Here is a 22,127-nt window from a genome sequence, read left to right on the forward strand (position 1 = left end):
GACTTTGTGCAATTAACAATGTGTTGCACGCCACTAACTTATCAAGAATCCTTTGTCATGCTATAAGCCTTAACCAAAATTTCTTGCCATAGATTGCTCTGGTTACAGCTTCAATGGTGTCTTGTCAATATACGTGTGTTTGTATTTTGAATGCTATTTTGCTATTAGCAAACTCATTATTGGTTTCTGAAAACTTACTTTGAACAGTGTGTTACATACGGCTCCAAGTCTCCTCATTACAAAATAGCTTTAACATCTTTGTACTACTTACTCTTCGGCCAAGCTCTTGATGGGTTAATAGAAGATGGGATTTAATAGAAAGAGATTGCTATGGCAAATAAAATTTTGTTTACCTTCATTCATTTTTATGGGAATGCAAGCTAATAATGGTATTGAGGTAATCAGAAGGAAAACTCAAAATTCTTGAGCAGACCTATAAATCAAGTTTACTCTGTGGTGCAATGTGCTCATCTCTGGGTCAATGTAATTAATATATGTTGTTAACTTTTGTCTAAATGCTAATCATTAGTATGGTGAATAACCTGATTTGTAACAGAGCAGAGGTTGTCTTGGATGTTGTACTAAGCCACCACTCGTAATTTCTGTGGATGAACCATCCAAAGGTCTGAAAATTCAAGGTCAACGTGTGAAGAAACGTAGTTTAACAGAGGATTTTTGGAGCATCAGTTCAGGTGAAATGGATAACAGTGCATTTCCATCCCACAGAAGTATCTCATCGATCAGCACTTCTAATCAGACACTTGATACTCACAGCAATGCTGGCAGCACGAGCAACCCTTCTGAATTTGTAAATCATGGCAAGAACTTGTGTCTTCTATCTTATCCTCTCGAGATATTGCTTTCTTCGGTACTTGAACTCAGAAAATTAGTTTTGCAAGCCTTGGATTTCGGACATCACCACAGCGACCATCTATAATTTTATAGAGTTAGGAGAGAGCCTAAGTTGGACATGTGTTGTTGCTAATATAGAAAACTTTTACGTGTTACTTTTCCTGAATGTCCGTCATTTGTGAATAAGTATGAATTGCTTGATAACATAGACTGGATTTGATTTTCTTATAAATAGAAACCTAGGAGAAAATGTATCTTTACAATTCATGGCTTGAATTTAATTTTTCAAAAAGTGATTTCATTGTTATTATTTTGCATGGTTCCCCTTTCCTCTGGATTTTACCATGCCAGTATGCCAAATAAATTTTGGTCAATTCCCAATTTGGCCTTCTACTTATATTATTTGGTTAACTTATTTGTTGAAGGTTTTCTTCTTTGGAATCAAACAAGAAACCAGTGGATTGGAAATAAGGGATCTGAAAAGCGAGTACAAACTCTAGAACCCAAATTATGGTAAGCAACTTTTATGGTTTTAGTGTTGCGAGGTCATTTAGGACCAGAAATGAGGCAAAAGTGAAAATGCTGCATGATAACGATATATCGAACTATGGTTTCTTCTATTTATTATTTGCTCCTGTCTCTGGCATGTTAGAGTGTTTAGAGAGTGTCTGCCTTGAAAAAGCATTGCTTCAGTAAATAAGCATTCTCGGAAACTTCTAAGCATTAACTTATTTGCAAACAACCTTCTGCTTTAAAAATTAACAAGTGATTAGAGTTATAACCTTATAAGTGATAGCATTATATCGAGTTGAAATTTTTGATGAGAACTGTTAATGTTGTCTACTTTTTTTCTTAGTTGAAGATTGAATTTGTAAACATAAAATAATTTTTTTCATGTAATGTTTCTGCAGCTTTTCAAGTGCTGCATTTTTTTCAGAAATAGTGTTTCCAGGTGTCTGGTTGCATTTTTTGTTTAACCTATATCTTATCCATTGTTTGTGATTGGTTTTTTTTTTTTTTTTTTTTTTTTTTTTTTTGCAGTTGGAATGCAACTTATGAGAGTGTGCTTGGGACCGGCAAACCTTTTGGCCAGGCCATCCCTCTAGCTGTGAGTATACCCATTAGCGAGTTACTTCTCTTCTAGTTTATCTTTCATGCTATGTTAACTTATTCAGGGTTTAAACAGGAAATGGTGGATTTTCTTGTGGATGTCTGGGAGCAGGATGGACTTTATGATTGACTTGTAAGAAGATACAATTTTTAAACCATCGCATTCTTCTTGTAAACTCTTGTCGCAGGTTCTATATGAACAAATCCTGTGAATTGTTCATATAAACATATGCACGAAAGTGCTGTTTTAAATTCTATCAGTTTCAAGGTTTCTGGTTGACAACAAACACTGTAATTTATGATGCAATATAATGCCATCAACCAGAATATTCTGTTGCTGCTGTGTTTTTCTTTGGGTGGGAATGGTACTGTAAAACGGATCACACCATTTAGGTTCCGTTTTGTCTTTGACCATCAGTAACAGTTAAATCGATAGTTTAAAATTACTTTGATTCATATCTACACATTCAACAACCCTGTCCTGATGGAACATTTCTACTGCACAATTTTTATAGATAGGCGACGGCGCAAGTTGAACTCAAGATGCTCCATGTGGTTTGATGTTGACATTTTTATTTCTTGTGCTTCTCCTTTACTTAGTGAAGCTGTCTTTATGCACCTTCAATTGTGCCCTGTTAGGATAGAACATTTCTGTTGCACGCTTTTTATAAATAGGTGACAGCTCAAGTTGAACTCAAGATGTGCCATGTCGCTTGATGTTGACATTTTTATTTCTTGTGCTTCTACTTTACCTAGTGAAGCTGTCTTTATGCACCTTCAAGTGGGATGTGTTCCATACAAATGTGGTATTTAAACAACTTTACCCAAAGCTGGTGTTTAAGTTTCCAATTTGGAAGAGGCTAATCTAATCTGGAATGGATGTTTCATGTTGGATGATAACTCTCTTTTTCCTGAGCAAGTTTACCAATAAATTTAGAATAGAATGTCAAAAAAGAATGTTACGTAAAAATGTTTTTGAGGTTTTGAAGTCATTTGCTTTACACAATGATGAAGCAATTAGGCTAGCGTGCTGAGCATATGTGTAACTATTAAGATTTGAGGTTTCATTTTAAAAAGACACCTTATTAAGGTCCCGTTTGGTAACCATTTTTTTCAAAATGCATTTTTCTCTCTTTTCTTTTCAACCACACATTCTTTATTAAAATAATATTGCACGTAAATAAAAAACTTTTTCTTATTTTTCAACAACACATTTCATATCAATTTACTATTCTAAAATGCATTTTTACATAAAAAAGACTATCAAACACCTCCTAAGCCCTTGTTTGGTCCCCGTTACTTTTAAAATATATTTCTCTTTTTTATTTTTAACCACACATTTTTCAATAAACTAATATTGTATGCAAATCCAACTTTTCTTCTTATTTTTTAACTATACATTTTTCATCAAAATACTATTTCAAAGTGCATTTTGGAATCAAAAAGAGGGTTTAAACAAGCAATTTGATCCAATAAAGACTTAGAACGAGCACTTGAATTTTAAGGTTGATATACTTAAATGAGCTATCATTTTACGGGACATGTTAAGAAATAAATCTTACATCGACAAATTATCGAAATATAGATCAATATATAAGGATATGGACTACTTTTCATAATAAGGTTTGATCTTTTAATATGAAATCTCAAATATTAATAGTAACTCCATTTTAAAGAAAGCACCATTATAAAAACCAGAAATATGTGTAATACGAACTTGAGGCAACATTCTCTACACAAGGGGTAAATGTAGAACAATTTATCCCTATTTTGAAGGACCTTCAGTATGTTGGAGATACATTCGTTATGGAGAAATGAGTTCTAGTGATATTTGCTATTTCTAATACTGATTTTGGACTTTCGCCGACTTTCTATGAGGCAATAGGGATAATATGTAGGGCCGACGAAGTACATAACTCAGCATAGAAAGAGCATGCTGTATTCCACATTCTATATAGATTAATAGAAAAGGCGACACGAACTAGAGAATCAGAAAAGGCTGGCAACCTTAAAGTATCCCAACTCGACCGAGTGAGCTATTCGACATGTGCTGGCTGCAGTTAGGAGTAACAAGATTTCATCATGCATAAGTTCTTGTGGCATGTTCGACAATGTAAATTAGATTGGACATCATTGAACAAGAAAATGGGAAGCTAAAATTTTGTCCCTTGAGCAATATATATCAAACATGCACTTGATGTGCAATAAGCACCCGACAAAAAATGATAAGAAAAAAGAGCAATTCGGACAAATAAAATACACCTTAGTTGACAAAAGATGTCATTTGTTTACCTCAGACTTACAAAAGCAAAACAAGCTCAAACCTAAAGCCAATACTTTGATCTTCAACAATTTTACGGCAGAAATCCCCCAAAATTTTCCATTTTTTGACATCAGGTGGCGAGCATAATTAGTTATAACTTCGGGTTACAAATTGACCTCACTTGGTAAAGCTTAGAACGCATATTCAAAAACCAAACCTTGTTGCTGACTATGGGAAAAAACAAGCTAACCTTAATACAATGTCTTTTCATGCCTGTATTTTTGGGTGAATTCTATTATTCGAACTTCTTAATATTTTACGCAAAGACGGTAACTGAAGACTCCTCACGAGGTAAAAATTCAGTTTTCGGCACCATTGACATAGCGCTCACACATTCTCTTCTTGAGCTTCATTAACAAGCACTTCATCTCCATTGGGCCGACTCAAGATTTGCTCGGCGCCTATTCTTTCCTCCTCTATTTGTGTATCATTTGCAGCTTCACTTGTGTCTGTGGAAACAGCGATCTTGCGAGATGTGGATTTTCTTTTCTCATTGGAAAAGCTGGTTTTCTCGGAGGGCAACTTAGGAAGAGACTTACGTAGAGGCTTCTTAGCATGAACAACAGGTGGTCCTTTGTCAGGATTATTTTGTGACAAATTCTCACCCAAGCTTAGCCTAACTGCGCAAACACTCTCTTCCTCAGAGTCGGTGATAGACGAACTCTTTTTCCGACCAAGGTTGGGAGATTTGGCTCTTGTTGGAGGTATCTACATCAAAGGATCAATAATAGGCATCAGAAGTCACACAAGAAGCAAAAATAATTTTACAGGTAAATTTTCAAATAAAGAATCTTAGTGAAGGATCTGCAAGAATCTTAGAAAAGCAATACTGATTTAGGAGTAGTATTATTTGCATGCATAAGAGAATTGATACAACTACAAGAAGTACAAACAGAACAAAGCAAACATGAAAGCTGTGCATGTTTGTTGAAATAGTATAATTTCCTTATAATTTAACGCTCAAAGTCAAACAATAATTTAAACCATACATTTAGTAGGAACTACAATTACTAACTTATTCACACTCATTTGTATCATATTATAATTTCAGCTACTTAATATTTTATCCAAAACAAGAACTAACAATAATTTACACCAGACAAAACTGAGAGCAACTTTTGATTAAAATGTTACTTGGTTTCCATTAAAAATGTAAATTTATGTTGAGAATAAAATTGATTTACAGCTCAACTCAATCGAAGCTATTTATTTTAAAACTTAAGAAAGCAAATTGTTCAAGGTCAGCCAAACATGATCAATATCCTTGAAAATTAGACATACATAACAGAAATTAGCCCTGTTTGACAACCATTATTTAAAAACTCTTTTTCTTACATACTCATTTTCAATCACATTTACAATAAAATATTGTGCATGTAAACCCAAAATTTTTCCCTACTTTTAATATATGGAGAATATGTTGTTTTTCCACTACAAAATCATTCATTACAACCCGAAATGTAATAATAAGTGACGATACATTAGCTAATAGGCTGTAATGATCGGGGCCTATGCCTAAGTCGTTATACATATTGTCCACTTTAGGAGAGCTCTATCTTACCCTTCATCGATTTCTTCTGCATCTCCCAGTATTCCAACTCTTCACCTCCCCATCTTATGGAAGTTTAAGTGAAATCCTATACCAATTTGGCAAGTTGCTCAATTGGTATAAGGATTCAACCTAAGTTAAAGGTTAAGAATTAGGATCTTGGAGATGTGATAAAAACTCATGAAGGTATGATCGACACATGCTATCCTAAAACAAACAGCGCGTATGAGTTCATGTTACACAAAAAAATGTATTTTTACTTTTTTGTAATGACCCGAACATGTGCCTCAGCCATTTTCTCACATATTGTCCGGTTTGAAAGACTTGCACCCTTCTCCCCTCTTACGGATTTCTATCATGTCCTCTATGAATCAAACCATGACTAAAGAGTCTTATCTTGAATCCTATAACATCTACTTGGGGTGAGATAAGACAAACTTAGCACTAAACCGCTTAAATATTGACTCTGTTTTGAAATAAAGTTAACCTTTAATTTAATTGACTTGTGTTTGTTATATATAAAAGTTTTCCACAAATTCTTTTCATAGATGAAATTCATTAATGTTTATTATGTTTTAAAAAAAAATTAATAGCTTCTCTGCATTTATGATTTTAAGAGTGTTACACAATGTACAGCTTAATAATAGGAAACGCTAATTGGGAACCTTCCTAGGTCCCTAAAGTTTCTTAAAGCATCCAATAATGCAAAATTAATGATTATCTTTCTCAAATTAGGATACTAAAGACTCTTTTAGAGAAATAATTAAAGATTAATTATGTGAGACAATCAAATTTAAATAATTTGGTAAATCATTCATAATAAATTAAAGTTATCTAACATTTTGAATAAATTGATTGAAACAATATGTCACCAAAGTGACCTTTTTTGTGTAGATTGGTTTGTTTGTGATGTTTAGATGTAGTGTGTGTTTCTTCAAGCGGGTATTAGCCAGTCTAAAGGAAGGTTAATACTTGGTCAAATTACACACACCTATGGTGGTAAATGTGTGACAATTATAAGGTTTTTATGTGAATTATAAATCAATCCAAAGATAGATTTATTATTTGACAGGAGTTATTGTCAATATTTGATCAATGTACTGAGAGTACCACTTGCCATTAACTGTCCAAAGACTTAATATTAATGTTGTACTGGGTATCTTGAGATGAGACTTACCATTATTTGAATTTATTGTTCATTAAATATGGATATGAGCATGTTTATTTTTGTTCTCTGTAAATTCATCTGCTACTAAAATATCTGCTAATGTCAATTCCATTCTCATGCTTAATGGAACAAACTTCAAGGATTGGTAGGAGAACATATTGATTGTTCTTGATTGCATGGACCTTGACCTTACACTTCGGATTGAGGAACTCATTCCTCTTACGAAATAAAGTTCTCCCGATGAAAAGAGGAATTTTGAGAAGTGGGATTGCTCAAATCGCATGAGTCTAATGATCATTAACAGATGCATTCCGAAAGCTTTTAGAGGTGCAATATCCGAAGAGATAACTAATGCCAAGGAGTTCCTTGCTGAAATTGAGAAACATTTTGCGAAAAACAATAAGACTGAAACAAGCACGCTTTTGCAAAGCTTGATTTCGATGAAGTATAACGGCAAGGGGAACATAAGGGAGTACATAATGGAGATGTCTCACATTGCTTCAAAACTTAAAGGGCTAAAGCTTGAACTGTCTGATAACTTGCTAGTACATTTGGTATTGATCTCGCTTCCTGCATAGTTCAGTCAATTTAAGGTCAGTTATAACTGTCAGAAGGAGAAATAGTCTCTAAATGAGCTCATTTCATATTGTGTGCAGGAAGAAGAAAGGTCGAAGCAAGACATAACTGAAACTGCTCATTTGGCAAGCACTTCTAAGGATAAGGGCAAGAAAAGAAGAAGAAATATGAAGTTGCTCCAAAGAGTCCAGCACAAAAGAAACAAAAGGAAGATAAAGGAACTTGTTTCTTTTGCAATAAGACTGGACGTGAAGGACTGTACCAAATATCACGCATGAAATGCAAAGAAAGTACAATTCTTACTTTGGTCTGTTTTGAGGATAATTTAGCTTCAGTACCTAAAAACACTTTGTGAATAGATTCTGGTGCTACTACTCACATAAGTATTTCTATGCAGGGCTCTCTAAACTACCGAAAGCAAAGTGATGGTGAAAGATACATCTATGTGAGTGATGGCAAATCGGTAGAAGTTGATGCAATAGGCACTTTTAGGTTATTATTAGGAACTAGCTATTACTTGGATTTGAAAGACACTTTTGTTGTGCCGTCTTTTAGACGAAATTTAATTTCTATTTTTTCGCTCGACAAATTTGGATATTGTTGTTCATTTGGAAACAATCAGTTTAGTTTTTCATTAAATTTCAATGTTATTGATACTAGTTCATTATCTGCATATGATAACCTATTTTTGCTTAATATTATTGCATCATATAATGAGACCTTGCATGTGGAATCATGTGGTACTAAACGCAAATTAAATTGAGAAAATTGAGTAAAATTATGGTACAAACGCTTAGGTCACATCTCAAAAGCTAGAGTTGAACGACTTTGTATTAGATGGTATTTTGGATTCCCTTGACTTCACATATTTTGATGTATATGTTGACTGTATCAAGGGAAAATAAATCAAAACAAAGAGACTAGGTGCTAACAGAACTTCAGATGTCTTAGAATTGATACACACAAATATTAGTGGGCCATTTCCTACGGTTTCTTGCAATGGTCAACAATATTTTATATTATTCATAGATGATTACTCAAGTTATGGATACCTATATCTCATGAAGTCTGAGTAGCTGGACGTGTTCAAAGCTTTTAAAGCTGAGGTTGAGAATCAACTCAACAAAAGGATAAAGAACATTAGGTCTGACCGTGGTGATAAGTATTACGGCAGATATGATGGTTCAGGTGAACAATACCTAGACCATTTGCTAAATACCTAGAGGAATGTGGAATCGTCCCAAAGTACACTATGCTAGGATCTCCTAGCATGAATGGTGTAGTTGAAAGATGAAACTGGACTCTTAAGGATATGGTGAGAAGTATGATTAGTCATTCCACCTTACCAAAATCACTTTGGGGAGAGGCATTAAAGACCGTAGCTTATATTCTGAATAGAGTACCAACTGAGCATGCTGCTAAAACACCTTATGAACTTTGGATAGGCAGAAACCCTAGTCTAAAGCATTTTCACATTTGGAGATGTCCAGCTGAGGCAAGGCCTTATAGGCCACATGAAAAGAAATTGGATTTCAAAACAGTGAGCAGCTATTTTATTGGTTATTCTGAGCGATCAAGGGGTTATGAATTTTATGATCCTATACTTAAGTCAATTTTTGAAACGGAAACCGCAACAATTTTTGAGGATGTTGAGTTTGGGGGGAGAAATAAGGTTAAAGACATTATCTTCGAGGAAAAAGTTGAGGAAGGATTGGTTTCGATTCCTACTATTGCTTTTGACAATGTACAGGTTCCTATACCCGTCGTTGATCAAGAAGCATATCCAGAACCTCAACAAAACAATGTTGAAGAACCTCCCATTCAAAATGAGGGAATTGTTCCAGAAGTACAAAGTCAATAACCTCGAGAGCCAATACTATTAAGGAGATCCACGAGAGAGCGAAAGAATGCTATTCCAGATGATTTTATAGTATTTCTCTAAGAACACGAGGAAAATAATGGAATGATGGAAGATAATCCAACCAATTTCCATCAGGCCATGCAGGGCTATAATTCTCAAAAGTGGATTGATACCATGAATGAGGAGTATAAGCCTATGCAAGACTATAAAGTTTGGGATATTGTCTCATTACCTGAAGGTGTGAAACCCATTGGTTGTAAATGTATTTTTAAAACCAATAGAGATTCAAATGGTATTGTGGAAAGATATAAAGCTCGTCTTGTGGCTAAGGGCTTTACCCAAAAGAAAGGCATCGATTTCAAAGAGACTTTCTCTCCATTTTCAACGAAAGAATCTTTCAGGACAATTATAGCACTTGTTGCGCACTTTGACCTTAAGTTATATCATATGGATGTTAATCCGGCATTTCTCAATAGCAATATTGATGAGACGATCTATTTAGTGCAGTCAGAAAACTTTGTTTCAGGAAAACAGAAGAATATGGTTTGCAAATTACAGAAATCCATCTATGGGCTCAAGCAAGCTTCCCGTCAATGGAACCACAAATTTCATCAAGTCATTGTCTCATTTGGTTTTGAGATGAATGTCGTTGATGATTGTGTGTATCACAAGTTCAGTCGGAGTAAGCATATTCTCTTGGTTTTGTATGTTAATGACATACTGCTGGCCACTAAAGATATAGGCATGTTGCACGAAACCAAGATATTTTTATCAAGAAATTTTGAGATGAAAGATTTTGATGACGCCTCTTTTGTGTTAGGAAATCAGATACATCAGGATCACTCTCGAAGTATTCTTGGATTGTCACAAAAAAAGGATATCGATAAAGTACTTAAAGAGGTTTGGCAAGCAAGAATGTAAATCATGTGACACCCCTATCGCTAAGGGAGACAAATTTAGTCTCAAATAGTTCCCGCAAAATGACCTTGAAGCTAAGGAAATGCAAAAGATTCCCTATGCATCCACTATTGGGAGCCTAATGTATGCTCAAGTTTGTATATGTCCGAACATAGCATTCATTGATGGAATGCTAGGCAGATATTTAAGCAACCCTGAGATGGATCATTGGAAGGCGGCCAAAAGGGTAATGAGGTATTTAAAGAGAACAAAGGATTAAATGCTCACATATAGCAGATCGGACCAGTTAGAGATCATATGGTACTCGAATTTTGATTTTGCTGGATGTCAAGGCAATAGAAGATCCACTTCAGACTATATCTATTTGCTAGCTGGAGGAGCTATTTCCTGAAAGAGTGCCAAGCAGACACTCATAGCTTTTTCTACCATGGCAGTAGAGTTTGTAGCATACTATGAGACATCTAACTATGGAATATGGCTGTGAAATTTTGTTACTGGACTGCGTATTCTGAATGGCATAGAAAGACCGCTAAAGTTATATTATAACAATAACTCAGCAGTTCTGTATTTCAACAACAATAGGAGCTCAACTAAGTCAAAACACATTGACATCAAGTGCTTACTTGGTAGGGATTTTGATAATTGATTTTTTGACCGTTAAAGATAAAGTGGGTCCTACCTGTGAGAGAAGAATTCAAAAATGACGATTGTAATAGTAAAATAATGGTAAAAAATTTCATTTTAATTTGCTTCTTAGTAGGGCTGGGCAAATCTCCCAAACCGAACCGAACCCAAACCGAATTGAACCGAATCCGACGGTTCTTGTCAAATTAAATACTCGAACGGGTATCTGAATTGAAAACCAACAGGTACGGTTCAGTTCTAGACCAAGAACCGAATAAGAATCGAATCTTTCTAATTTTTTTTTATATTGAGTGAATCAAATTATTTTAATTTCAATTTTTTCTAAACAAATTAAAAAATTAACAATTTCTAAATCCAAATTTTTGGCCCAATAATTTGTTTCATTTCTAATTTTTTAATTTTGGCCCAATTACATATTTTATTGTTTCATTTCTTAGCCCAACAAGATCAAATCCACTAAATAACCGTAAGCACCTACACTAAAGTGCATAATGTTGTCTCGATTCTCGCACTCACTCTCACAGTCTCGCTAACATTCCAAAATATATACAATCGTTGGCCGACGTTGTGACCTCCGCCGACCAAAACTTTAACCGTAGCGATCATTTGAACAAGGTAATCTACTAGTCTCTAACATTCCAAAACCATTGAATGTATCATTAGTTGTATTTATATAATGTTGTTATAAATGTTAAAAAATTTAATTACAGTACGGAATCGCACGGAACCGAACCCGAACGGTTCCATAATTATATTTGGACCCGACGGTTCCATTTACTAGATACTCGAAAATTTTGGTTCGGTTCGATTCTCTTTAGAACCGAACCGAACCGACCCGCACCCACCCCTACTTTTTAGCTTTACCAAACAAGCTCTAAGTTCCTGATTGTGAAGGAAAGAGTACAGAGTAGACAGATTTCTATAGAACACATTCGGACAAACTCCATGATTGCGAATCCACTTACTAAAGGATTGCCACCCAAGGTCTTTCATGAGCACACTGCTTGTATGGATGTTGTATTTCTTGAGGATATCATGTTTTAGGAGTTTGCATTCTCGTTGCTTTATGTTTATTTTGGACACATTTGTGTATTTGGATATTTTTCAATACAGAAATGAAGTATTCAGTTCATTCCACTCTGTTATTATTTTCAGTATTAATCTCTCTTAAGAAATAAGGTTGGACCAGTTGAAAATAGACATGTTTGGATCACATGTAATTTCATGCTACGCTCCTATGATTGATCTATGTCATTTGGTTGTATGGGTGTACGTGACCATTGATGGATTTAGTCACACTAAATGTGACAAAAATCGCTTTGATCCTACATCAATATAACTAATGGACGAGATTGTTTGGAAATACCCTTAAAAACGATAGCACAAGTTTGAGCTCATAAAGTTGCACACATTTATAATATTACATGTATCACCCAGTGGGAGATTGTTGGAAAAATTCCATTGTGTGGGGCCACACGTGTATATATATTAAAATGTGTGGTGCTATTTTTAAGGCTTAGTCGATAAAGTAATCCACTTAATTTAATTTTGGACTAATAGATATTAATTTTCATGGGATTAAAGTATATAAACCGGAATAATTATTTTAAATTGATGAGGGTCCAATTTAAAATAATTGAAAGATAATAATCAGTTATTTAATATGAGGTCATAGTTCCCAATTGTACAAGACTTTCACAACTCTCTTCATCCCCATCAATAGAGAATAAATTTCAAGAAATCACGTAGCAGTTGGAAGATCATAATCCATTCAGAAAAACTCAGATCTATAGATCATACGCTTCCGCATTTTTTTATTTTCTCATTGATTTCAACATGAAGATTTACGAAAATATGTGAAATGATTGATGAATCTTGCTACAAGGGAATTGTTGGAAAATTCCAATGTAGCGCCACACGTATATTTTTTAAAATATGTGGTGACATTTTTAAAGTTTAGTCGATAAGGTGACCCACTAAGTTTAATTTTACACTAATGAGTATTAATTGTCATGGAATTAAAGTGTAAAGACCAGAATGATTATTTTAAATTGATGAGGGGCCGATTTCAAATAATTGAAAGTTAATAACTGCAAATTACAGTTATTTAATATGGGTCATGGTCCCCAATTGTACATGACTTTCAAAACTCTCTGAATACCCATCAACAGAGAATAAATTTCAAGAAATCACGTAGCCGTTGGAAGATCAAAATCCGTTTAGAAAAAACTCTATGCATCAAGAGTCACTCCATGATTTAATCTTTGAGATATTGCAAGAATTAATGTTATAACAGTTTTATATTGTGGATTATTTTTTATCTTCATCATGTTATTATGTGAAATATAGATCTTGCAATATTTTTAAGAAATTTTCAGATTTGTAAGTTTAGAATCTGTTTTTGTTGAATTTGAACAATCTTTTGGCACATTGTTCATAGTTATTCATCTAGATCGGGGTAAAAGGTTTTGGAAATTTCAGCTTTTGGTTATCAAATTTTTGGATCTATAAAAAAAAATTAAAATAAAAAAATTAATTTTTCCTCATATTTTCATAAATCTCCATGTTAAAATCAATGAGAAAATAAAAAAAATTTGCGGATGCGTATCTTGATTCATAGATATGAGTTTTTCTGAACGAATTATGATCTTCCAATTGCTACGTTATTTCTTGAAATCTATTCTCTATTGATGGGGATGCAGAGAGTTGTGAAAGTCACGTACAATTGGGGACCATGACCCCATATTAAATAATTGATTATTATCTTTCAATTATTTTAAACTGGTCCCTCATCAATTTAAAATAATTATTCCGATCTCTACACTTTAATCCCATGAAAATTAATACCCATTAGTCCAAAATTAAACTAAGTAGATCACTTTATGGACTAAGCCTTAAAAATAGCACCACACATTTTAATATATATACGTGTGGCCCCACACGATCCTGGCATGGTGCACTTTGGGAAGATTCCACATTCCTTAGATATTTAGCAAATGGTCCTGGACATTGTTCACCTGAACCGTCATATCTGCCATAATACTCACCACCACGATAAGACCTAACGTTCTTTATCCTTTCATTAAGTTGATTCTCAACCTCAACTTTAAAAGCTTTGAACACGTCTAGCAACTTAGACTTTTAATGGATGAGATATAGGTATCCATAAGGTAAGTAATTATCTATGAATGATATAAAATATTGTTGATCATTCCAAAAAATCGTAAGGAATGGCCCACTAATATCTCTGTGTATCATTTCTAAGACGGCTGAAGTTCTGTTAGCACTTAATCTTTTTGTTTTGGTCTGTTTTCCCTTGATACAGTCAACACCACATTCATCAAAATCCGTGAAGTCAAGGGAATCCAAAATACTATCTGACACAAGTCGTTCAACTCTAGCTTTTAAGATGTGACCTAAGCGCTTGTGCCATAATTTTGCTGAATTTTCTCTATTTAATTTGCATTTAATACCACGTGATTCCATATGCAAGGTCTAATTATATGATGCAATAATATCAAGCAAATATATGTTATCATATGCAGATTATGAACCAGTACTAATAACATTGAAATTTAATGAAAGACTAAATTGATTGTTTCCAAATGAACAACAATATCCAAATTTGTCCAACGAAGAAACAGAAATAAATTCCGTCTAAAAGACGGTACAACAAAAGTTTCTTTCAAATCCAAGTAATAGCCAGTTCCTAATAATAACCTAAAGGTGCATATTGCATCAACTTCCACCGATTTGCCATCACCTACATAGATGTATCTTTCACCGTCACTTGGCTTTTGGTAGCTCAGACAGCCCTCATAGAAACACTTATGCGAGTAATAGCACCAGAATCTATCCACCAAGTGTTTCTAGGTATGGAAGCTAAATTATCCTCTAAACATACCAATGTAAGAATTGTATCTTTCTTTGCACGTCATGCGTGATATTTGGTACAGTCCTTCACATGTCCAGTCTTATTGTAAAAGAAACAAGTTCTTTTATCTTCCTTCTGTTTCTTTTGTGCTGGACCCTTAGGAGCAGCTTCATATTCCTTCTTCTTTTTCTTGCCCTTATCCTTAGAAGTGCTTGCTAAGTGAGCAGTTTCAGTTCTATCTTGTTTTAACCTTTCTTCCTCTTGCACACAATATGAAATGAGCTCATTTAGGGACTATTTCTTCTTCTGACAGTTATAACTGACCTTAAATTGACTGAACTATGTAGGAAGCAAGATCAATACCAAATGTAAGAGCAAGTCGTCAGACAGCTCAAGTTTTAGCCCTTTAAGTTTTGAAGCAATGTAAGACATCTCCATGATGTACTCCCTTATATTCCCCTTGCATTTATACTTTATTGAAATCAAGCTTTGCAAAAGCGTGCTTATTTCAACCTTATCGTTTTTCATAAAATGTTTCTCAATTTCGACAAGGAACTCCTTGGCATTAGTTATCCCTTCGGATACTGCACCTCTACAGGCTTCCGGAATGCCGAGCTTAATGATCATTAGACTCATGCGATTTTGAGCGATCCCACTTCTCAAAGTTCCTCTTTTCATTAGGAGAACTCCCTTCCGTAAGAGGAGTGGGTTCCTCAATCCGAAGTGCAAGGTCAAGATCCATGCAGCCAAGAACAATCAATATGTTCTTCTTCTAATCCTTGACGTTTGTCCCATTAAGTATGGGAATGGAATTGACTTTAGTAACATAATTTGAGAAAGAGAATCATTAATTTTGCATTATTAGATGCCTTTAGAAACTTTAGGGACCTAAGGGCTAATAATTCAAAACTTTGGGATCAAAATTTGAAAATTTTAAAAACTTTGGGGGCCAATTTTAAATAATTATAAAGATTGAGGGCTTTAATTGCAAATTTTAGAAGTTTAATGACCCAAATTAAATAATTTTCAAACTTTAAGGGCTGAATTATTAAAACTCATAACCTTAAAGGTCCAACTTGGATGGATTTCAAACTTTAGGGATTGAAATATAAATTTTTAATTTGAAAAAATAATTAACCCTAATTTTAAATTGCAAGCAAGGGCCTGAGAATACCAAAATTGCACCTCAGACCCCCGTCCCCAAAATTCATCCCTGAATATCTCTCTCTTTCACATTACAGGTGTCGGCAAGGGCCAGCGCAGCCCGGAACCGCGGTGCCAGCCCACGCCAACAGTGGAACCATGCGCTGCTGTTGAACCTCAACAATACAATGTTGAAGAACCTTCCATTCAAAATAAGGGAATTGTTCCAGAAGTACAAACCCAACAACCTCAAGAACTACTATTAAGGAGATCTATGAGAGAGGAAAAATGCTATTCCAAATGATTTTATAGTATTTCTCCAAGAACATGAGGAAAATAATAGAATGATGAAAGATGATCCAATCAATTTCCATCAGATCATGCAGGGCTCTAACTCTCAAAAGTGGATTGATCTACCTATCGCTCTTCGTAAAGGTAAACGTTAGTGCACTTATCCTATTTCATCATTTGTTTCTTATGATCACTTGTCCTTGTCTTCTTGCTCTTTTGTTGCCTTCATAGACTCTATTACTCTTCCGAAAACTGTTCATGAAGTCTCATCTCATACTTGTTAGTGTGATGCTATGGTAGAGGAGATTAACGCTATAGATGCTAATGGTACTTAGGATTTAGGAAATTTACCAGGAAAAAAAGGCTATTGGATGTAAGAGGGTGTTTGCAGTCAAAGTCAATCCTGATGGATCAGTTGCGAGACTTAAAGTTTGTCTTGTAGCTGAAGGCTATGCCCAGACTTATGGTGTGGATTACTCAGACACTTTCTCTCCAGTAGATAAATTAACATCCGTTCGATTGTTCATTTCTCTGGCAACTACACATAATTGGCCCTTACATCAATTAGACATAAAAAATGCTTTCTTACATGGTGGTCTCCAGGAAGAAGTTTATATGGAGCAACCACCTGAGTTTATTACTCAAGGGGAGTATGGAAAAGTGTGTTATCTTCAGAGGTCCTTATATGGTTTGAAACAGAGTCCACGTGTGTGGTTCTAAAAATTCAGTCATGCAATGGAAAAGTTTGGAATGCAAAAGATCAAGACTGACCACTCAGTCTTCTACAAACAGTCTGAATCCGGTATTATTCTTCTTGTTGTATATGTTGATAATATTGTTATTACTGGCAGTGATACTATGGGAATTTCATTTCTGAAGTCCTTTCTTCACACTCAATTTCAAACGAAAGACTTAGGAGTGTTGAAGTATTTCTTAGAAGTTGCGGTGACAAAAAGCACAAAAGGCATTCTTTTATCTCAGAGAAAATATGTATTAGACTTATTAACAGAGATAGGAAAATTAGGAGCTAAGCCAAATAGTGCTCCAATGCTTCTTAATTTGCAACTTACAAAAGATAGTGACCTATTTGAAGATCCTAAGAAGTATAGAAAACTGATTGGGAAATTGAACTATCTTACAGCAACTCGTCCTGATATTGTGTATTCTGTCAATATTGTAAGTCAATTCATGTCTCCTCCAACAGTTCACCATTGGGCAGCTCTTAACTGAACTTGACCTTCAAGTTTCAATACCAGCAAAGTTATTTTGTAATAATCAAGCTGCTCTTCATATTGCTTCTAATCCTATATTCCATGAACGAACCAAGCATATTGAGATTGACAGTCATTTCGTTCGTGAAAAGGTGACAAAATTTGATCTCTACAGGATATGTGAAAACTGGAAAACTAAGAGATATTTTCACCAAGGCTTTAAATGGGATTCAGGTACATTATATCTGAAACAAGTTGGGCATGATTAATATCTATCCTCTAGCTTGAGGGTAGTGTTATAGAATGTACAGCTTAATTATAGAAAACCCTAATTGGGAACCTTCCTAATATAGCATTCCTATTGTGTGAGATATATATATATATATATTTACACACACACCGTCTCTTATAATGAATGGAACAAGAAAATTATTTTTCCACTCCTAATTAGAAAGAGAAAATTAATTGATGTTACTTCTAAGTCTAGGGTATCTAGATTTAGGATTTGTTCTGTAGACTTAAAAATTTTATTTATATCATGCTACAAGAAGTCCTCTCGCATTCATTCGCTAAGTTTTAGGTTTTATTATCTTCAAATACATCATAGTTATTTGCTTTTTTATGGTTGTTATTGCAATATAATTTTAATAATGGTTCACTATGTTAGAGATGCCTTTGGCTATGTGACGCTGAATGTAATAGAGGAATTATAAGAGAAGGGGAAAGGGGAGAGAAGAAGAGAAAAGAAGGGGGAAGGAGAGAAGAAGATGGGGGAAGAGGAAGAGGAAATAGGGGAGAAAATATCAAACTTTATTCATTCCAAGGTTGTTTGAATTACATCACATAAGCCCCTTTATATAGGGTTGTAAAAGACCCTATTCTGAGTAGGAAATATATAATAAAAGCAACTAAATTAAACTTGATTATGTTTCCTAAAATACGAATTAAAATTGGTTACTAAATATAATAATATCAATCTAATATTCCATCACTATGTTAATGAGAAAGTAGACGAGTTAGTGGATTTTATAAATTTTGGTGGTGTTCATAAATTTTATATATTGACCAATGAGTAGTGAATATGAAAGGGACAATGAGTCAAAAAGGTTACTATTCTTAAGGTAAATTAATGTATATTTTAGGATGGATAATTGCCCTCATGGTCAAAGAAATATATGTGAATTGCACTGATGGGTTGGGCAGTATCACTAGGAAAATGGGTACCCCTATGACAATTTATATGCACAGAGGTTCAATTTTTCTAAGATATAAGAACTGAGGATGGCTTGTCTTTTGGAAACCTCATGATTGAAAATTGCCATAGGTTGGTGGAGCGACAACAAACTCTGATCTTTATGCTGTACTTTAAATTGCTAAAGTATCCTGTGAAATACATAAATAACTTTGTGTGTGTCCATATTCTCGCTGGATTCGTTCAACGATATTAGGATACATGATAGGACAGGAACGGGCAACTTTTCCGGTCGTATTTTTCATTCCTGAACATAAGATACTTATTTGTTTCCACTTCTAGCAATGCGTCCAACTATTTTAAGCTTTCTTTTGTACTTCCAAATTTTAAATCAGCATTTCAACAGAATCATAGTCCTCCATTGAGTCAAATACCGAGGGTCCCAACATAAAATAAATAGTGTTGGTGCAAGAAAATGCATTACTAACCAGACAAAAATAATGTATTAGAATCTGTTACTTGAAATGCTGCACAAGTAACTTAACAGTTTACAGTGAAGTGGAGAGACCGTGTATAATTTTTCTCACGTGTCAGTGTATGATAGTTCTACAATTTTTCAAAAGCATGTAAATATCACACTTTGAAATCAAATTCCAAGTACCCTTGAAAGAGTCTAAGCATGGCAAGTGTTCTCCAAATTTTGCCAAAAAGATTGTAACTTGGGTAGTTCTAATGCCATTGCATTGTCCAAAAACATATCAGAGCAAGTTATTAGTTAACACCGCGAGTACCATAATGTGTGCTGTTTGTATTCAAAAGCAGCAACTGAAATAAGTTATTGAATAGTTGCATCAAACACATTCATCAACTTTTTATCCAAGCATTCATACATCCAAATTCAATCGATCAAGCTCAAGAGCTAAACTTAAAAGGCCCACTATTAATCCGTTGCAAAATTTTCCAACTTCATTATTACATTTTAACACAGCATTCTGTATTATAAACAAAAAATGAAAAATTGTAACATTCAAAATGTGTCGTAAGCAACAAATTACCTTCTTTAGTTCCAGCTTTGGGGGTGGAGGTTCCTGATAAAAGCTTGGCATTGGTGTTGCTTTGAAATTCAAACTCTTCCTTAAAATTTTAATCTCAGCTTCCTGTGTTTCCTATTTATGATAAAAAATAAAGACGAAGAAACTCGATCTCATAGTCCACCACTGAAAGTTTGAAGTCATAATATTATATGAAATCTCACCTTAGTTTTGGCCTGCAAATTACTCTTCTCCGCTTCCTGTGCATGTATCTTTTCCTCAAGTTTTGAATAGAACTGCTCAAACAGAAAAAGGATAAATATCTAAGGTCCATGTCATTCAGGAAACATCAGAAGTTGGTACGACTGGTTTATGAAGGCTAACCTCTCTTCTTTTCTCAGCTCTCTCATTACATTTAAAACTGAAAGTATATTTTGGAAGAACACCCAATCTATTGGGTTTAACATCTCCAGCTATAGGACTTTGAGGAGATGCTGTTTTTGAGTTGTCAGCAGCTTGCCTTCCATTAATTGACCTACTTTTTGTTCCAGGAGCAGAAAACTGTTTTGGACATGACTTGTGATTGCCGGAACCATTTGAACCATCAGAAGATTTGACCACATCTTTCCCAAGTATGATGCTTATGGACTTCCCATTCTTGGCCTTGCCCATGCCCTTCTGTGATTTAGAGCTCTTAGACTCCTCAGCTCCAAGTTCCTATAGATAAATCGATTGATGAGAGCAAGATTAGCTATGATTAAATGTATATCAAACTTATTGTAAGTTACTCTGTCAAACATGATTTTCAAATTTTATTTACTAGAAAAACTTACTTTTAATTTACTTTCAAGAAAAGTAATTTTTAAGCATACATCATTTTGAATCAGTTTAAGCTATTCAACCAGCTAAAAGGTTCCGAATCTCCTACCTTGGAAATGGTGACGGAATCGTCTTTTGGTGGCGTTGCAGATTCGTCCATGGTTCTTTCTACAGAAGAGTTTAGAGTCACATCGTCATTCAACTCCAGATTGTTTTCTAGATTCTTGCTCAATCCCTCGACTTCTGTGCTTCCATTGGGAATAGCATGTACTTTCTTGGAAGTAATTCCTTCTCCAGAAATCGGGAGCCGTTGGTGAACACCATTTTCAAAGTCTGTCCCATTCTCAGAAATGGCTATAATATTGTCAGCATCCATTATAGTCAAGTACCTAAAGGAATCATAATAGGCATGATAAGCCTTAGCAGATAACACAAAACCCTTCCAACAAAATGGTGTCTTGAATAACTAGAGCATTGTTGATCGTCCCTTCATTTCAACAAAAGCCCAATAACAGTTCAACACAACAATCACAAAACAGAACCACACATACCATATTATTACAGTGCACTGAAACCAGTAAGCAACAAAGCATATCTTCGTCAACAACATATAATTCTTCCCGGGCTTAAGAATACAGAATTAAATTTTTTTATAACTGAGAAGAATAGAGAACACCTAAGTTTTGATATTCCTTCCCACTTCTCTCTCTTTCTTAATAATGTTCACTCCACATCTAAGCATGCAATTAACCTATTACTTCAGATAAAACCGTCAATAAAGAGTAGAACATAACAGTATCAGAAAAAAATAATAAGAATAAAAAAAATGACAGAAGACACTCCATATTAGTAGATCTTCAAAATTTCACCCAAAGATCCAATCTTTACTTCAAGATTGAAAAAACCCAAATCACGACACCCACATTCACTTCACGGCGACATACATTCATCCACACTAATGAACACATTTCCAAATAAACGTGCTCATTATAATGACGAAAAATGACTTCAAGACTTACCAGGAAAAAAAATGTGGAAAAAGAAGACTATAAGGTCATCAAATCAACGAAGAATTGAAAAGATCTGAAAGATGCTGAAATGCGTCTGGTGTCGTTTAGTTTTTGAATTTTGAAAAGAATTTGGGTTTTTTGGAAGTGATTTTTGTGTTTGGATATTTTTTTGTTTTTGGTGTGTCTTGAAATGTTTCCGAAAGGCACTTTCTTGAATTTTTTTTTTTTTCCTCTCTAACGTTAGATTATGAAATAGGCAACGCTTTTATTTATTATTTTTACTGGTAATAAAGAAATACTTACACCAGACTCAACCGTTCTACTCTGAAGTAATACTTAGCCTCGATTTGGCCCTCATTAGTTTTTACTACATTACATTATACTTTTCTCGCTTTTATTTTCATTCACACAATCTTTTATAAAATAATATTACACGTAAATAGAAAAATTTTCTTTCTTTTTCAACTACTCATTTTTTAAAAACATACTATTTCACCTATTTTAACTCTACAAAATGGGGGCAAACGGGGGCTTAAGTGACTTGTCTAACATTT

The 22,127-nt window shown here is 34.4% G+C and overlaps 2 protein-coding genes across 10 annotated transcripts in view; one reads left to right on the forward strand and one right to left on the reverse strand.

The window, feature by feature from the left end:
* Positions 1–2,674, forward strand: part of LOC111393925 — a 4,786-nt gene extending 2,112 nt beyond the window's left edge. For 4 of the 8 annotated variants that reach the window (XM_023019705.1, XM_023019706.1, XM_023019700.1 and 1 more), the window contains 4 exons: positions 557–818; positions 1,278–1,365; positions 1,894–1,960; positions 2,039–2,303. In XM_023019705.1, the coding sequence (XP_022875473.1) occupies positions 557–818; positions 1,278–1,365; positions 1,894–1,960; positions 2,039–2,092 (471 nt within the window). In that variant the 3' untranslated portion in view covers positions 2,093–2,303. Of the gene's footprint in view, positions 1–556; positions 819–1,277; positions 1,366–1,763; positions 1,805–1,893; positions 1,961–2,038; positions 2,304–2,477 lie in introns of those variants that run through there. The other 4 variants (XR_002702515.1, XM_023019704.1, XM_023019702.1 and 1 more) reach the window with 4 other exon arrangements.
* Positions 2,675–4,188: 1,514 nt separating this feature from the next.
* On the reverse strand, positions 4,189–21,797 carry LOC111393926 (protein WVD2-like 5). Of its 2 annotated transcripts, none has more exons than XM_023019709.1 (6): positions 21,583–21,797; positions 20,673–20,952; positions 20,129–20,461; positions 19,969–20,040; positions 19,769–19,879; positions 4,189–4,993 (listed from the first exon to the last, which is right to left on the reverse strand). In XM_023019709.1, exons 2-6 carry the CDS (start codon positions 20,937–20,939, stop codon positions 4,613–4,615), a joined length of 1,164 nt encoding a protein of 387 aa, XP_022875477.1. In that variant the 5' UTR covers positions 20,940–20,952; positions 21,583–21,797; the 3' UTR covers positions 4,189–4,612. The 2 variants fall into 2 exon arrangements, with proteins under 2 accessions (XP_022875477.1, XP_022875476.1); XM_023019708.1 differs by lacking the exon at positions 21,583–21,797 and adding an exon at positions 21,115–21,516.
* Between the last annotated feature and the right edge of the window lie 330 nt (positions 21,798–22,127).

Source organism: Olea europaea, chromosome 4, assembly GCF_002742605.1.
Source record: "Olea europaea var. sylvestris chromosome 4, O_europaea_v1, whole genome shotgun sequence".
Lineage (NCBI taxonomy): Eukaryota > Viridiplantae > Streptophyta > Magnoliopsida > Lamiales > Oleaceae > Olea > Olea europaea.

Excerpts from the sequence above, each read along its gene's own strand:
- LOC111393926 (XM_023019708.1), bottom strand. The coding sequence starts at position 21,173 with ATGTTGTTGACGAAGATATGCTTTGTTGCTTACTGGTTTCAGTGCACT. Across the intron at positions 20,953-21,114 it reads CAGTGCACTGTAATAATATG|GTACTTGACTATAATGGATG; the intron begins GTATGTGTGGTT and ends TGATTCCTTTAG. Across the intron at positions 20,462-20,672 it reads ATTCCGTCACCATTTCCAAG|GAACTTGGAGCTGAGGAGTC; the intron begins GTAGGAGATTCG and ends ATTTATCTATAG.